Below are 15796 nucleotides of genomic sequence, written 5' to 3' on the forward strand. Positions count from 1 at the left end.
GTATTGATGCTACCATGGTATGTGACTGCATTTGGGGAAATGTTACAGATCTGTATTTTTAACAGGATACTGCGTATATGCTTTTAACAATGAAAGTCAATGGGGCTTATTCCTGGCTAAGTTTGAATAGGATTGCAGTCCTGAATTGTCAAAAATTTTCCTGCTTGATGATGTCACCTCTGGCCATGACATCACCTCCAGATTAATGACATCATTTCCAGTGAGTTCCAACGGTTTGTCATTACATAGGTCTCTCTCTCACTCTCTCTGATCACAATTTTCACTGCATGAACCCTGACTGACTGAGTTCACCTATGTAACAGAATTTAAAGACGAGAAAGAAGCAGCATTCAAGAGGAAAAATAACTGTTGCAAAGGGGAAACAATGCAGCAATGAAGATAATTTTTTTAAAAAGGAGAATATTCACATGAAGTGGTTTTTCAAGAAATAGTTCAAGCTTGCTGAAATCACTGTTATGTGACCTGCAACTGGAAAATATTTCATGCATCACCAGAAGAGCCTCTGCAAATGGGCTTGCCAGGTCACCGGTGGCAACCACAGCTTTCTCCAGCAAGTGCCTCACAAGGGCTTTAAGAGTTACTAAGACGGAGGAAGAAGTCATGTGGCTTGCAAGCTGTTCCAAACCTACAGTCACCTCCAGGACCAGTCACCCCTGTAGCCATGCTGGACTTTGGAGACGTCTGTTTCTGAGCGAAAAGCTCTGAAGCTCATGAGTGACGTCAGACCCAAGACCCTGCCTCTTCCCCAAGCCAAGAGCAGGTGGGGCAGCACCAGAGCTGGCCATGCAATTTGGCTGCCAATCAAAACCAGACAACATTTATGGACCCCTGGACCCAATTCACACATGCACTCAGCAAACTCTATCATCTGCAGCAGGCAGACAAGAGCAAAAGCAACCCAAATAAATATTTAAAGGGACTCTGCCTTGTCTTGTGCCTGTCTGCTTAGGCCTACCTCCTTGACATTCCACCAGTTCCATCCCAGACACCTCCAGACTCCCTCCTCAACTAGCTGTGCTAATCTTCTTGTCCAGATACCAGCTCATACCAAAATATTTCCATACTTACAAAGTCCTCATCCTTTTCTGGCTCCTGCCTGCTACTTTATTATTCGATCCACAAAAACTTCCTGTTGCCTGGATTTTGGACTATGAGCCTGCATGGCTGAACACATGAAGCTGCCTCATACCAAGAGCCAGATGATTTGTTCATCAAGCTCAGAAATGCCTACAGTGACAGTAGGTCTCCAGGGTTTCCAACAGGGCTCCTTTTTCTGCCCTGGCGGGATTGATCAAGGATTGAACCAAGGACTTCCTGCATGCAGAGAAAGGGTTCCCCAACTCAGCTAAAGTCCTTAACCAAACTCGAAGAAACAGCTCCCCTTTCTCTAGTCACAAGAGTTGCCACTGTTTCAGAATTGTAATCATAGAGAGAAGGAGCCTTGCATAAGAATTTGGCTGGGAGTGGTAGCAAAGAGAGGGACCAGCAGGGGGCGATCAAGAGAGCCAACTCTTGGCTAGTTCCATCTAAAGGGGTGGAGGAGGAGGGGAGGTCAGGGATGGCCTTTTGTCCAAACCATGGAACACAACAGTCGCCCTTTTGTACAGATGAAGCTGACTCTGCAGAAAGAGAACAGAGACACAGAGCAGTTTAATGCGTGCTTCAATCCCATCTCCTCTCCCACCCCTCCAGTGCCTTTGAACTTATCTGGCGAAAGATCCACTTTCCTTTTCTGAAATGACAAAAGCCAAAAAAAAAGGGGGGGTGGAATGGGAGGGACTGAGGTCCCTGGTTTGTCAGGGCCGGAAAGCTGGCTCTCTCTTGCAGAGACAGCGCTTCCATGCCAGACAGTTCATTTGAATGGAATGGGATGTCAGCAAATAGCTTCTAGGGATTGAAACTGTGCTCAGGGTGTGGGAGAAAGGGTGTGCCAGTTTCTAAAGGATAGAGTTCTGCAGCAACGTATTAGTATGAGGGGTACGAGGACGTGACCCCATGAGACCAACATGGATCCCATGGGACCAACATGGGGACATGTGACCCCATGCAGAGGCACAATGGACCTAGTAGGTACTGGTGCCCCCTGCTGCCATACTGCAGATCTACAGGTATAAGCCCCAATTAAAGCAGGGCCAATGGAAGAATTGGGTCCAAAAGCGTGGTGACCAAGCGTGGTGACCAGCGTGGTGACCAAGAGGCATTCAGCTAAGACTAGGAGAAAGAAGCTAAATCTGGTTAACCTCCAGCCTACTGTAGCCAAGTCCCAAAACTTCCATTTTTATTCCAACAAATGTCATCCTGAAACCACAGGATCCCCAACCAAGCCAAAAGGTGAGCTGGGAAGTCTATGCATCACCAAGATGGTCACAATGGCTGCAATCCTATCCACACTTTCCACTGTAAGTGCCACTGACTCTGATGGAACTTACTTATGAGCCGACAGCTATAGGATTGGGAAGAATGCTAAATTGCTATGCTGGTTGTATCATTGTTCTATTCTCATCAAGGTATTAAACCAATGTCTGGGCTAAACTGCTTCAGGCTATCAGTGGGGGACTCCTGTGAACAAATGCTTTTCTACACACCAAAAGAAAATAATTTTGCACATTAAAAAGAAAAAAAACTAGTATGTCAGGCAAAAGAGTTGGCTCTTCTCCTGGACATTAAGGGCCAAACTACAATAAAGCGAGAGATTGCTGATCCACTCTCCTGAAATCTTTTTCTTTGCCTTAAAATAGTTCTTGTCAATAGTTTATTGGGGGCTGCCTCCAGGTTCAAAGGACCCAGAACTCAGCCCCATTAGGAATGGAACCTGACAAAGAAAGAGGGTAAGTAGATAGATGAGGAGTTCTACACTTCAGCCACAGTGTGTAAACACCAATGCATCTTTTAAGAAGTAAGAAAGACTAGAGTAGAGCTGCTGTTTTGCTGTGATGCTTTCTTCATGCTTCAATAGAGAGACCCAAGATACTCATCATCAAGCCGCCACCCCCCCTCCCCCGTCCACTGCCTCTTCTGGTCTTGCACAGCTATCTTAAGTCTCCTTGAAAACAACTTTATTGCTTGCCACACTTCTGAAAGATTCCATCGGCGCCAGGTGTGCTTTGCTTTCTGCTCTTCCAGCTGCTTCTGTTTACTAAGCTGAAAGTTCTCTTTTCACTCCTACCCAACAGCTAATTCCCTTCAGTAGCTTGGAAACACACTGCTCCACCCACCCACTCCAACACTTGCCACTGCTGAGGCAAATAAAGGGGGGGAAAACAGCTGGTACATCAGAGATCTCTCCATGTTGACTTGGTCACAGAAACTAGGATGTCCCTCCAGTCTCACTCCACCGAAATACAGTATTTCAAGGTCATGTCACATATTATGTACCAGCCAACACAGCTTAGCTAGGGAGTGTTTCCAAGTATGCTGGCTGCATTCATGTTTTGCATTTTTTAGATGTACACTTAAGATATTTTAAATCTGTGGTTAGTCAGAAGAGAAAATGGCAGGCAGGTCCTATCAGGCTTCATCATCATAGACCAATATCCTCCTCGTTCTGGTTATCAGGTGATTCTGGAAAACTACGTACCACTGCCTGCTAAAGAACTCCAAACTACTGCTGATTGTTATAGCTAGGTTACTCATCTGTACCTCCAGACTGTTTCTCCTCTTCTTTGCCAGGTAGTCGATCTTATCTGTAAACCCTTCTGCTCCAGGTATTTGCCACTTCCTGGGGCAGGAAGGATGGACTTCCGCAGCATTTGGATGAGAGTATCTGACAAATTGGAACCCGACTGGTTCATAAGTACTGATCCAGTTATTGAACCAATCTAGAACTTTTGTCGGAGCCAATTCAGAGCCAAATTTTAAAAACTCCATGGCTTGACTCCTGGTCTTATCTCAGGACAACAGGTTGGGTTAGGTCAGGGGCCTCCAAACTCTGGCCCAAGGGCCAGATCCGGTGACCAAAAATTCAGCTCAGATGCAGTGCTGTGGCAGCGGCATCTTATTGTTTCACCCGACTTCTGGGCAGCCACTTCCCCCAGGAAATCAAGGCAGAGAGCCTTCTGGGGCAATGTACAGCGGAAATGGCTGCCTGGCATGAGTTTATGCAATGATCAGGCATGAAGACAAGAGGTTGAGGGGATGGAACAGTAAGGTGAATGTGCCACCTCTGCTGTGCCCAGATTGATAATCCCAGCGCACCATGGGCCAGACCACTGGGCTAAGTGGTGCCTGCAACAGAGCCACACAGGCCAAGGTTCCAAACCCTCCTGGCAGCTGTTTTTACATCTTTTCTTTAAAATAAAAAACCCAGCTTCTTCACAGTTGGAGAGAGCAAAAATACATTCAGGTTATGCAAGTCTGACTGCTAAGAGATCACCAATATGAGATTAGACATACTTGTGAGCTGGAGTAGAGAAGTCAATAAAAGTTCTCCTCTCAAAGGGAAAAAAGATGCCCTGGAGGTTGACAGGTAATAAATTTTTAAAAGCTGTTAAATTTGTCACCTGGTGAGTTTGCTTTGGGCAGCCTGTAGTAAACTTGTGGAATTTGCAACCAAGGTAAAAAAAAAAAATCCAACAGGTCAGCAAATGTGTTGGAATCAAAGACAGCCAGAGCAACAAGCCTAAAAACACAGCTTAAAACCACTCTGTCCTGTTGGCCCATCGAGAATTAAAACATATCCACTGCACAACGAAACACCAGAGAAAATGAAGTCTTCCCCCGACACATTCAGGGATTGCATTTACTTCATATACCTACTATTGACTGTCATAAAACAGGTGTTCCAGTTTTACAAAGACCATGCTTCTCCCTCCGTACATCAGTGAACAGACTCAATGGCATTGTCAGCATTTGAGAAGACAACATACCAGATGGAAGAAACAGGTGGAAGCTTACTTAGAATCTGAATGGCATATCTGGCACTGCATGCTTGATATTGACCCCCCAAGCACTGATATCAACACGTGGAATACATTTTGCGGGTAGAGCTCTTTCCCCTTCCACCACCCAAATCCACCCCTGAAACATCTTCTGTTATGGTGCTTGGAAGTTATCAAAAGCTATAAAAACTCAATACAACTATTAATCTATAATGAAAGAATGCATATCCCTACTATGAAACGCAATGGACCCAATCATGTGAGCTCCAGTGACTTCCATGTTGAAATGTAACTTGAGAAATAGTTGTTTTAGAAACGGCAGTTGTATGCCACCTTGCCTCCATCCCCGGACTGGTGACGTACATACGTTTCCAGGCAAACTTCCATTCAAGTACTGACCAGACCCAGCTCTGTCCACCTTCAGCAACATGGTTGTATCATGTGCCCTCAAACCATGACTTGGGCTATTATGAAACAACACCATGAACGATCCTGGCCCGCTTCCAAATCCAAGTCGGACATTACCTTCACGTTGGAATGAACCGCTGACTCTGGTGGGTAGACAATGAAATGGCGGAGTGTGAAGCCATAACCCCCCTGCAAGTTCTTGCGCAGCACCACCGTCTTCGGCCCCACCCAGGGAAAGGACTCCACAGGGGGGGCGTTGGCATTCGTGGCCGTACCATCTCTCTGGCCCAGCTTTGGCTGTTGAGAAACAATAAAAATACGTCAGCAAAAATGCGAGTTCCAGTCTGAATTTGGAGCAGGATGAAAATCACTCACTAGCATATGCACACACACAAACAATGAACAGAGATTTTTATGGAGATTGGAATAGAGTGCACATGGCTGGAGGGATTTTTCCAAAGGGAAAGGAGGAGACAGTCACTGTTTTTGAAAATTTTGGCACAGAGAAACTCCTGGAGCACATCCCATTTCTCAGTGCCCCTGGCCTCGGTGGCTCCTTCCTGACAGAAGTCTAGCCTCTCCCTTTGACAAAGGACCTGGGGCTCAAGCAGGAACCCTAGGGTGAAGACAGACTATAGCTTTTCCCAGAGTGATGAGTGTTAAAAGAGGAACTGTTGCCTGCCATGTGCGCATGGTACAATTCATTGCTTAGTCTATAACTTTTTCACCTGCCTTGCTTCTAACAAACTGGAGGGAGACAGAAGTAAAATCTATATTATAAATAACAGTATAATAGCTGGCAAATGGAGGTGCTGTGTGTTTGTAGGGCTTCGAATAGAAGGCTTGACAAGAGAGGTAATAAGATAGAGGAAACAAGTGCCTCAACCACACCAGAATCAACTGGTGTGACTGAAAACAATTGTTTGCCTGCCAAGCTAGGGAGGACAGTGCGTGCTTAGGTCTCAGATCTCTCTTCAGGAACACAATGGAAGAGAGAGTCACAACATCAGCCCAGCCACTGTAATGGGCAGGTAGAATGAGATTTCTAGATTGACCAGGGTAGATATAAGCTATTCGGAGTTTGGCGTTCTGTCTTTGTCTAGTCAATCGGTGCCGGCCGGACATTCTCACCCCAACATACTTCATGAGGTTGTTGGGAAGATAATAAGATATTCCACCCTGAGCTCCTGGGAGAAAGGTAGTCTAAAACTTTGACTACCGCCACCACCACAACCACTTATAATGAAGTATACCTAGACCCAGTTCCAGCCCCAACTCCAATGCCAACAGTTAATTATAAGATCCTACATTGAAGAGCATCCTTTCGAAAAATGGTTCCTGGTTCAGTCACCTGCAACCTGTCCCCAGCATCCTTTCTGCCCATCCACACACCTTATTACGCATAACAAGAACAAGTGAAATTGCTGGAGAGATGGAGGAAGAACAGTCTGATCAAACACTGTTCAGACTGGGATGGAAAGGTAGGGTGATGATTCCACCATCACAAACCCATCTAAGGAGGATTTTTTTTTTTAAATAAGGACAGCAAAGACTAAAAACCAGAAGTTCTTCTCTAAAGCTGCCAACACACATAAAGACCAAGAGATGAGAGCTGTCACACACTCCAATACAAGCAAGCCCCAGGATAAGACAGTTCCCTGAAATGGAAATGAATTTAATGACATCCTAATTTGGAACTGTAGAACTCAAAGAGACTTGGCTTCACATGTGTTTCTCCTAATGAAACCAGCAATCCACAACCGAATTTTTTGAGCACGTGCACGGAATGGGAAATTTGCATTTATTCACTGGTTTCTCTCCTGTATTCAACAGAGTGGCATTCACATCTGCCATTTCACATTCAATTTTCTGTACAGCATTCATTTCCATTCTTGTTTCTGAGGAAGGAAATAGCAAGAGAAACCAGCTTGAAGGTTGCTTGGCGACCACCAACAGCTTCCTTCTCCATTTTAGCTGGAACAAGACCCTGGGCTGACTATAGTGAAAGGCAATGGAATGGGAGGAATGAACCTAGAGGAGAAAAGGCATTGGGGGATAGGATAAGGAATACATCATTCACTCCAGAGAGTTTGCTCTATATGGAGATAATTTAGCCAGGACCTTCACTCATCCTAAAAGATTTCTATCACTGTATAATCCAGGCATGTTTCAACACAGAGAAAAGACCAGGGAGAAGGATATTGTTGGCAAAGTATAGTTTCACAAGTAAACCGCACTTCCCATTGTTAGTGTAAAAGTCTCCCCAACGAGGCATAAGACGCTGATACAGCAAGTCCACGTGGGAGTCTGCCCTGCAACCACATTCCACTGGTAAAGCAGAGGAACGCAACACTCAAATCCAACGTATAATCTAAAAGCCCTCCATCTCCCTCCCATCCACTATCCCCTTGGGATGACCAAAGTTTGCAACATGACACTCTATACTTTAGAAGGGGATTACGCACCTCTTTGTCACACCAGCTTGAAACCAGATGCTTTTTCAGTGGCTTTGGGTCTTATGAAGAACTACATGGGGGCAAGCAAGACCTCAAAGCAAAACTTGCAGTCACAGAATAGGATCAGCTGCAATGGATTCATCGACATTCTGCACTAAGAAAAGCTGAATTCTGTGATCAGTATAAATTATGCAAGTCCTTCGAAAAAGTAGACAACTTCTGCAGCTTGACATGGGCACTAAAGCCCTAGAAATCTGGTTCATCCCAAATGAACAAGTCACCCACATATCACCATCATACATTTATTGACATAATAAACATACAAAAAATATATACACCCACATACTTTTGAGTTTCTTGACAACCGTGTATTTTATTTTAATGAAAAATGGAATTCTCAGATGTTGCGTTCTAAACCCAGTACTGATTTTAACTTTTTTTATTTAGAACATCTATCACACCTTTCCACCAGTTGGTCTTCAACGAAATCTTCTATTTCTGCTCTTATGTGATATGATCATAGAATTGGTGCAATATGCACAGTTCTGTTTATAATTTATGAAACCATTCTATGATAAAGTAACTAGCCAACTGTGCCTCTTCTGCTTTGGGATCATATTGCTCTAGGTAAAGATAGTACAGTACCAGGTTCTAGCTGCTAATTGAGTGTCAACAGCAGACACAGTTACAGTTAGTGTAAATGGATCAGGGCATGGGAAACTTCACTGGAGCAGGGCACAGGAAGAACTGTATGTTATTGAAAAGAAGGGTGTGGACAATCCAGGGTTCTGGGGGAACATAAATGCTATAAGCCAAAGGAAAAGGCAGACCAAAGAGGTAGTAGTTGGGGGACCTGAAAATTCATGCACCAATGTTAACACAGCCAAATCTTCAGCTACCTAGTCATGTTAAAAGAAAGCAGAAGACGCATGTATCGGCTACAAGCCAAAGACAGGGTCTGAAGAAACAAAGCCCCCAACTACTAGAGTTCTGTCCACTGGCTCCAAAATAACACCGACTCTCAAACCTCTCTCTGGTTTGGCGTTTGCACCAGTGAACAGGGGAAGGGTACACACATTTACCTTCTTAAATGAGAAGGAAAAGCCAGAGTTAATGGAAGGTTTCAAGGAACTGCCAAGAGGCAGAGCAGCAGACAAGCAAACTTATTATATAATTCCACTTAGCAATTACATCGCCACAGGGGATTCTTGCTGCATTTCTGTGGAGCAAAACAGCCCCAGAAATCTCCTTCACCAGGTTCTTTCCTTCACTCACAGAACATATCAGTAGGCAAAATCTCCTCTCTGTACTACACCTCATCTGCCTGAGCCTTTTAAATCCCAGATATACCTAGGAATTACCTTCAACATTAGTTTTAATAAGATGTCATATGAACAGATGAAATGGCCTTTTTTGAGCAGCCTAGTACTGTAAGAATGTACAGTGTCAGGCAAAGGCCCTTCCCAGCCTTACTACCTCAGGTTCTTCTAACAGAAAATGTCAGGGAGTGAAGCAAGGACCTCAGTGCATCTGCTTTACCACTGAGCTATACAACAACCTTTAAAATGCACAACGAACATAAAAACCGTTAGAACAAGACAAAAGGCCTATCTATCCGCCCGCACACTCACACGGATGCTCCTGGGAAGCCCAGAAGCAGGGCATGTAGGCAAATATCTCCACTCTTGTTTTTGCTTCTCAATAATTAATATTCAGAGGCACACATGTTACGTGAAAATCCCCTTTTTCCTTTTGTGATTTTTATATCTGATTATGTTATTATGGACTAAAATATCATACAGGCCAAGCAAACAGGCCCAATTTCCAAAAACCCTGGTAAAAGTCACAAGTTTACACAACCTCCAGCTCTTCAAGCACATTCATGGAGAAGAAGCAGCAAAGTCTAAAGAGTACATTGTTGTCTCAGTCACTGTAAATCGTTGCTTAAGTGTCTCCTATTGTTGTAGGAAGCCAACCATTAGACACATTGAATTTCACTGATAAGGGACATCTGGACCCCAAACACCCTGGTGGCTGGTAGTTTTCCCCTAGCTCAGCCCCAAACACCCTGGTGAGTGGCAGTTCTCCCCTAGCTCAGCACCCAGCCCATTTCGGACACAGAAAAAACCCTTTTAAGAGAGAGGCTCTGGGCACATGGTCTCTCTCTCTCTCTCTCTCTCTCTCTCTCTCTGGCTGCCCTTCCAAGGCAGAGGGTCCTCCATAGGACTCTCCACCCACCCCCCATCCAACTGCTCCTCGGGACAGGTAACTATATCTGCGTCTGGAACCTTTTCCCTTCTCCCCCCCCTTTTTTTCTCCCCTTCTCTCCCCATCTTTAGTCAGCAACTGGGTTGGCAGACCAAGGACCCCTAAAATCCTCCCGTACAAATTTCCCTTTTCCTGATTTCCTCAGATGCACCAAATACCCTGCACACGCAACCACCATGAAAGATAGGTACAATATATTCAAGACCTAAAACCAAGAAATGCGCATTATGTTTACCTTTGTGCTTTTGTAATAAAACTATAATTTTGTACTGAAAGTTGTCTCTCTCCCAGTCTCCCTTTTAGGCAAAAAAGGAATTTTCTCTGCATTACGCCGTCTTGTTATCTAGCCTGTGATCCTGAAGTTTCCAAAAAGGGTAGTATACTAATTCCCCTAAACAAAACAGCCCTTTTGGTAACACACAATCATATGGACAAGTAGCCATGAATGGTCCTCTATAAGGGGTTTTAATATATACGCTGCCTTATTCTAAACCAGACTCATCTTTTGGGCCCATCTTTATACTGGCAGCACCTCACTAAAAGACTGATCACCCCAGGCTTGATACCCCAAACACTTTAACTGGAGGTGTTGAACTCTCCCTCATCCCTCTTTTGCTTTCCCCTCCAGCAACAATGCAAGCTGCAGGTACAGAACCCAAAGAAGAACCTCCACCATGCACTCCCTGATCTCCAGCCAAATGCTCCTTGTGATCTGGAACCCTCAGTTCTGCAACAGGAATGCATATGTTTCGTTTCAGATGTATACATGTTTTTGGCTTCCTGGCCCATGCTCTCCCAAGAGATACTTGAAAAGGCAACAGCCAAGAGCAGCGGTTCCCAAAATGTGCATCACACAGTGGTCGCCCCAGCAGGGAGACTGTTGCATGAGCCTTCAAACAGTGGCAGGAAACCCAGCACAACAGGTAGAGCTGCAGTGTGTGAAAACCACGCACTACAAAAAGCCCCCCCCCCCGCCAACCTGCTTGCCCTGACCCTCTTACCACTCTTTGGAGGCTTGCAATGACCTCCAACCGAAGCAGGAAGTGAGTGGCCGGTGACATCATGGCGTGATGTGTTTCACATCACTGCCAGTCACTTCCAGGTTCCAAGGGCGTCGCAGCCCCGGAAGCTTTGGGAACCGCTGACCAAGGGGGAAAAGCAGTAACACTTCCCCAGTGTGGCTCAGTGACCCACACAGTAGCAAATCTGCCTTTTCTGAAGCTCAGAACAAAGGGAACCCAAAAAGGGGTACAAAGAGAAAGGAGGGAGGAGATACACTCAGAGCCAGGAGGTTTTTAAAATGTCAGCTAGCAGCTTGCCAGGTAACAAAGGTAGATGACACGAAGCCAGGATAAAGACTCTCGAGGAACGGGCTGCTGCGACCACTGCAACTCGTTTCAAGAGGAGGAAAGGCTGCTCTGAACTAAAAGTCTGTAAGCGAACCTTAGAACTACTCCCTGCTGTCTAGGCAGGTGCAGAGCACCAAAGTAAGGGCTTGAAGCAATGCCCCCTCCCAGCTCCCAAACAGAGACTGCTTTCAAACCCCCTGTGGCGGTCAGAATAGCAGGTCTTCAAGAACTGGCCTGGAAAGGCAGATCAGGTGGAGAATACAGATCCATAATCCCCTCCATCCCCCCTTCCCCCAGCAGCCTCCTCCGGGGACTCGCCAGAGCTAATGAAGATACGCACCACCATCGTTTCATCCAGGGACACAAAGCCTATCTGCTCCCCACTCCTTCAGGGCATTTCACGGTCCGCCGGGCACTTAATCCTTATCTTCCCGTCACAAAGCTGCCCCGCATTCGGATCAGAAAGATAATGAGGGTTCCTCATATTCACAAATTAATCTCCTTCCATATCATACAAGTGCCAGCCGCCCCAGGCCCCCTCTACAAGCCGGGATCAACACTTCCACGTGACAAAGAAATGGATATTGACGCCTTCCCTTGGCTCTTTTCTCTCCAGGCAGGGATGGTGTGCATACACACACACTTCCTGTGGGGAGCGTTGCCTTTAAAATTTTAGGGTGATGGCGGCATAGAGCAGGGGCTCACTGTTATAGGAAAGAAAAGCAAAAGTGATAAACTAGACTTCACGAGAGACACGGAGCTGCCATTGCTCCAAGTTTTTTCCTCTCCTCTTCTTCAGAACACAATTCATGGTACACACAACACAATCCACGACGCGATGATTATGCACTAGGCATTTCCTCATCTCTGACACCAACAGCCAAAGATGGGTGGAGGGAAAATGCACAGTACAAAAACATCACGTCACACATTGCATTATCCTAAATGTCACAAAGAAATGAGTGAGGGAGGGCAGAGAGAAAGAGACCTGGAATCACAGCAGTTCTGTTCTTCTTGCAATGTTTAGTTGTGATCCAAGGTGTCTAGTTACATCCAGAGCATGCTTTACGAGGCAACTCTTCTCAACAGCTCTACAAGTCTAACAGCCACCATTGTGTTCAAATCAACATGGGAAGCACAGCACCTCCGTGAGTCCCTTCACCATAATGCAGGGGTGTCCAAAGTTTTTGGCAGGAGGGCCACATCATCTCTCTGATACTGTGTCGGGGGCCAGGGAAGAAAATAATTAATCTACATTTCAAATTTGAATAAATTTACATACATTTACATAAATGAATATATTAACCTGAACTTATATGAATGAATGAAGGTCTTGCAATAGCTCAAGGCCTATAAAAGGCCTTGCACAAAGCAAGGCTGGCCTTCCCTTTGCTGCTGCTACTGCATCACAGACGTGAAACAGCAAGCAGTGGAGGGAGTCCTCATCCCACAGCTCATGCGAGAGGTCAAACAGTTGCCCTCATGCTGAGAGCAGTTGCGTCAGGCCACTGCGGGCCCCAGCAAGCCTCCGGAGGGCCAGAGGCTCATTGGAGACTGGGGGCTCCCTGAGGGCTGCATTGGGAGTCCTCGAGGGCCGCAAGTGGCCCCAGGACTGGGGTTTGGGCACCCCTGCCATAATGTCTTCACACTGTCCTTGGCCCACAGGCTTCTGCCTGTCTATTTCTTTCCAGCGGAAAGCACACAGCCTTTCCTTTCCACTGTCTAAGGGCTCTTCCCCTTGTTTTCCTTTACAACACATTTTCTCAGCCCTATGACTGATTGATTGATTCTTTCAGCACCCCTAACTTCGCGTTACTTACCTCCCATGGTCCAGTCCTAGTCAGCATTCCCTATTGCTGACACCCATACACCAACCCTGCCAATGCCCTCATTCAGCCCCATCCAAACCGACCTCTCGCTTTTTGTTTTGTTTTGCGTTATTTTGTTTTAACATTCAATAGCTGACACACTCACCCTGCACTATCAGATGTTCATCACAATAGCTCAGTATGACCTCACTGGCGACAGATTTTAGGTACTATATAAATTTACAAGATCATCGCTGGACATAGTTATTGACATTTATCCTGTTAAACCTTTCAGGCCTAGCTCTTACTAAGGTGATAAATCTGTTTCCAGCTGTACTACTTCAGATTAAAGGTGTGAAACACGCATGGCTGAATGTTCATCTGTACCCACTCCCCAATAAAAACCTTGCACATAGAAAACTAATATACCAGGAAGCAGTTTGGGCTAGAACCTTTTCTCCTCCAACATCTAATTGTCTACAGCAATGGTTCTCACACATTTAGCACCAGGACCCACTTTTTAGAATGAGAATCTGTCAGGACCCACCAGAAGTGATGTCATGACCAGAAGTCACATCATCAAGCAGGAAAAGTTTTAACAATCCTAGGCTGCAATCCTATCTGCACTTACCCAGGAGTAAATTCCATTTACTATCATTGTTAAAAGAGTATACATAGTAGCTTGTTAAAAGGACAGGTCTGTAACATTTCCCCAAATGCAGTCACATACCATGGTAGCATCAAGTCTAATCTATGAAAAATAAAATATTGAATTGAATGGGGACCCAACTGAAATTTGTTCGCAACCCACCTAGTGGGTCCTGACCCACAGTGCGAGAAACACTGGTCTACAGGCAAGTTTCATTTTTTGTCTGGAAGAACATTCATATAATGTGAACCTTCGCCTATAACAGTGATTTTCAACCTTTTTCATCTCATGGCACACTGACAAGGTACTAAAATTGTCAAAGCACATCATCAGTTTTTGACAACTGACAAGGCACACCATGCTGTTGGTGGGGGGCTCATATCCCCCAATGGTCCTATTAGCAAATGACCCTCCACTAAACTCCCACGGCACACCTGGGGACCATTTGCGGCACACCAGTGTGCCACGGCACAGTTGTTGAAAATGGCTGGCTTATAATCTACTGCTCTGCTGAGAGTCCCAGGGCTACCAATGCAATGAAAACTACGTTTTATTCCAATAAATGCTTTATAACAGCAGGGAGAAATAAGGTTGGCAATTACTAATGGCATTCAGCCATACATGGACCTAGGAGACTGACTACTGGCCCCTGTATATCCTATCATGGCCAACAGCTCTGTCTCAACAAACCTGCCCCACACACCATCTTCAGAGAGAGAATTTTTGGTGGCTGCTAAATATCAAAACTTTGCATGCTGAATTCTTGTGCCTACTGAAATAAATCAGCCCCAGCAACATGTCAGGCACTGCACAGAACACTCAAGGGGTCAGGGATCTTGCCCAGAGGGTTTGCACTGAGCAAATAAATGGTCAGGAAGGGGACACGAAAGGGAGGGAGGAGGGAAGAAGTCAGAGACAGACGTACAAATAGGGAGAGTGGAGAAAGCTAGAATCAGATGGCAACAGAGGAACAAGTTAAGCGGAGGCTTCACAAGCCCGCCCCCCCTCCCGAGAAAGGCAGGAATTCAGAAGCCTTGAACTTTCAAGGAAAGGGAGGAAAGAGGGCAGAGATACAGCGAGATGGGCAGATGGGCACATTTTTCCCACATAGTCTTCTTTGCCACAGCAGCAAAACGGCAGGAAGCTGCACGCGCGAGGGGTTATCGGAGGTCAGCCGTGATGTGGTAAACCAGGGTGGGGGGTGGCTTTGTGGCTCTGCCGTGGGCCAAAGAAACTGCGCAGTGAATAATTGATCTATGTGAGAGACAGAGAGAGGAAAAGGGAATGAAGGGGAGAAATGAACAAGGGGCAGGAGGCAAAGCAGTTGGAGATGCTTCCTTTATGCACACACAAGGATGCAGGAGGAAGCAAGCAGCTTGTCAAACAAGACTTCTGGACAAAGATGGTGTGACTGAGTAAAATAAAATACCTTACACACACACACACACATCCTGACATGGACACCTCCCTCTGGGCGCTCCTCTTCTCTCCAGCTTTCACGAACTATGAAATGGCAGGGGGTGGAATATGCAAGCAGGTATTATCTGTGAGCGAAGCCCCCCTGCCCACAATTTGTCTATGGAGAAGGGGTACCACTTTACCAGCAGATGAAAGTCAAGGCAAAAATCTGCTGAACAGACACACAAACTCCACCCTGCCCAGAGACAAAGGAACATCAGGTGAGCCAAGACCAAACCCCCCTTTGCACTGCTTCTCTGCAGCCCCTTCCCCTCCCCCCCCCCAAGAGACACATACAACTTCACCCCAGGGAAAGCCTCCCACCCAAACACCAACAGCTGCCTTGCCGGTAATAACCTGGGGGAAAACCGTGAGCAGCTCCATCAGTAAATTGCAGATGGTGCCTCTGTACTCACGGGCACTGCCACTTCCCCCGAGGGGGCCCAGGGTACCCACTGTTTAATATTTCATTCCTGATCTATTTACATAATTGCACCAAGGA

At 45.9% G+C, this 15796-nt stretch overlaps 1 protein-coding gene across 1 annotated transcript in view; it reads right to left on the reverse strand.

The window, feature by feature from the left end:
- ARHGAP23 (Rho GTPase activating protein 23) overlaps positions 1 to 15796 on the reverse strand; it is a 115510-nt gene that overhangs the window by 82265 nt on the left and 17449 nt on the right. Inside the window, exon 2 of the mRNA XM_066626944.1 lies at positions 5424 to 5603. Coding sequence (XP_066483041.1) covers positions 5424 to 5603 — 180 coding nt within the window. The remainder of the gene's footprint in view (positions 1 to 5423; positions 5604 to 15796) is intronic.

The sequence above is a fragment of the Tiliqua scincoides genome, chromosome 5 (assembly GCF_035046505.1).
Source record: "Tiliqua scincoides isolate rTilSci1 chromosome 5, rTilSci1.hap2, whole genome shotgun sequence".
Classification (NCBI taxonomy): domain Eukaryota; kingdom Metazoa; phylum Chordata; class Lepidosauria; order Squamata; family Scincidae; genus Tiliqua; species Tiliqua scincoides.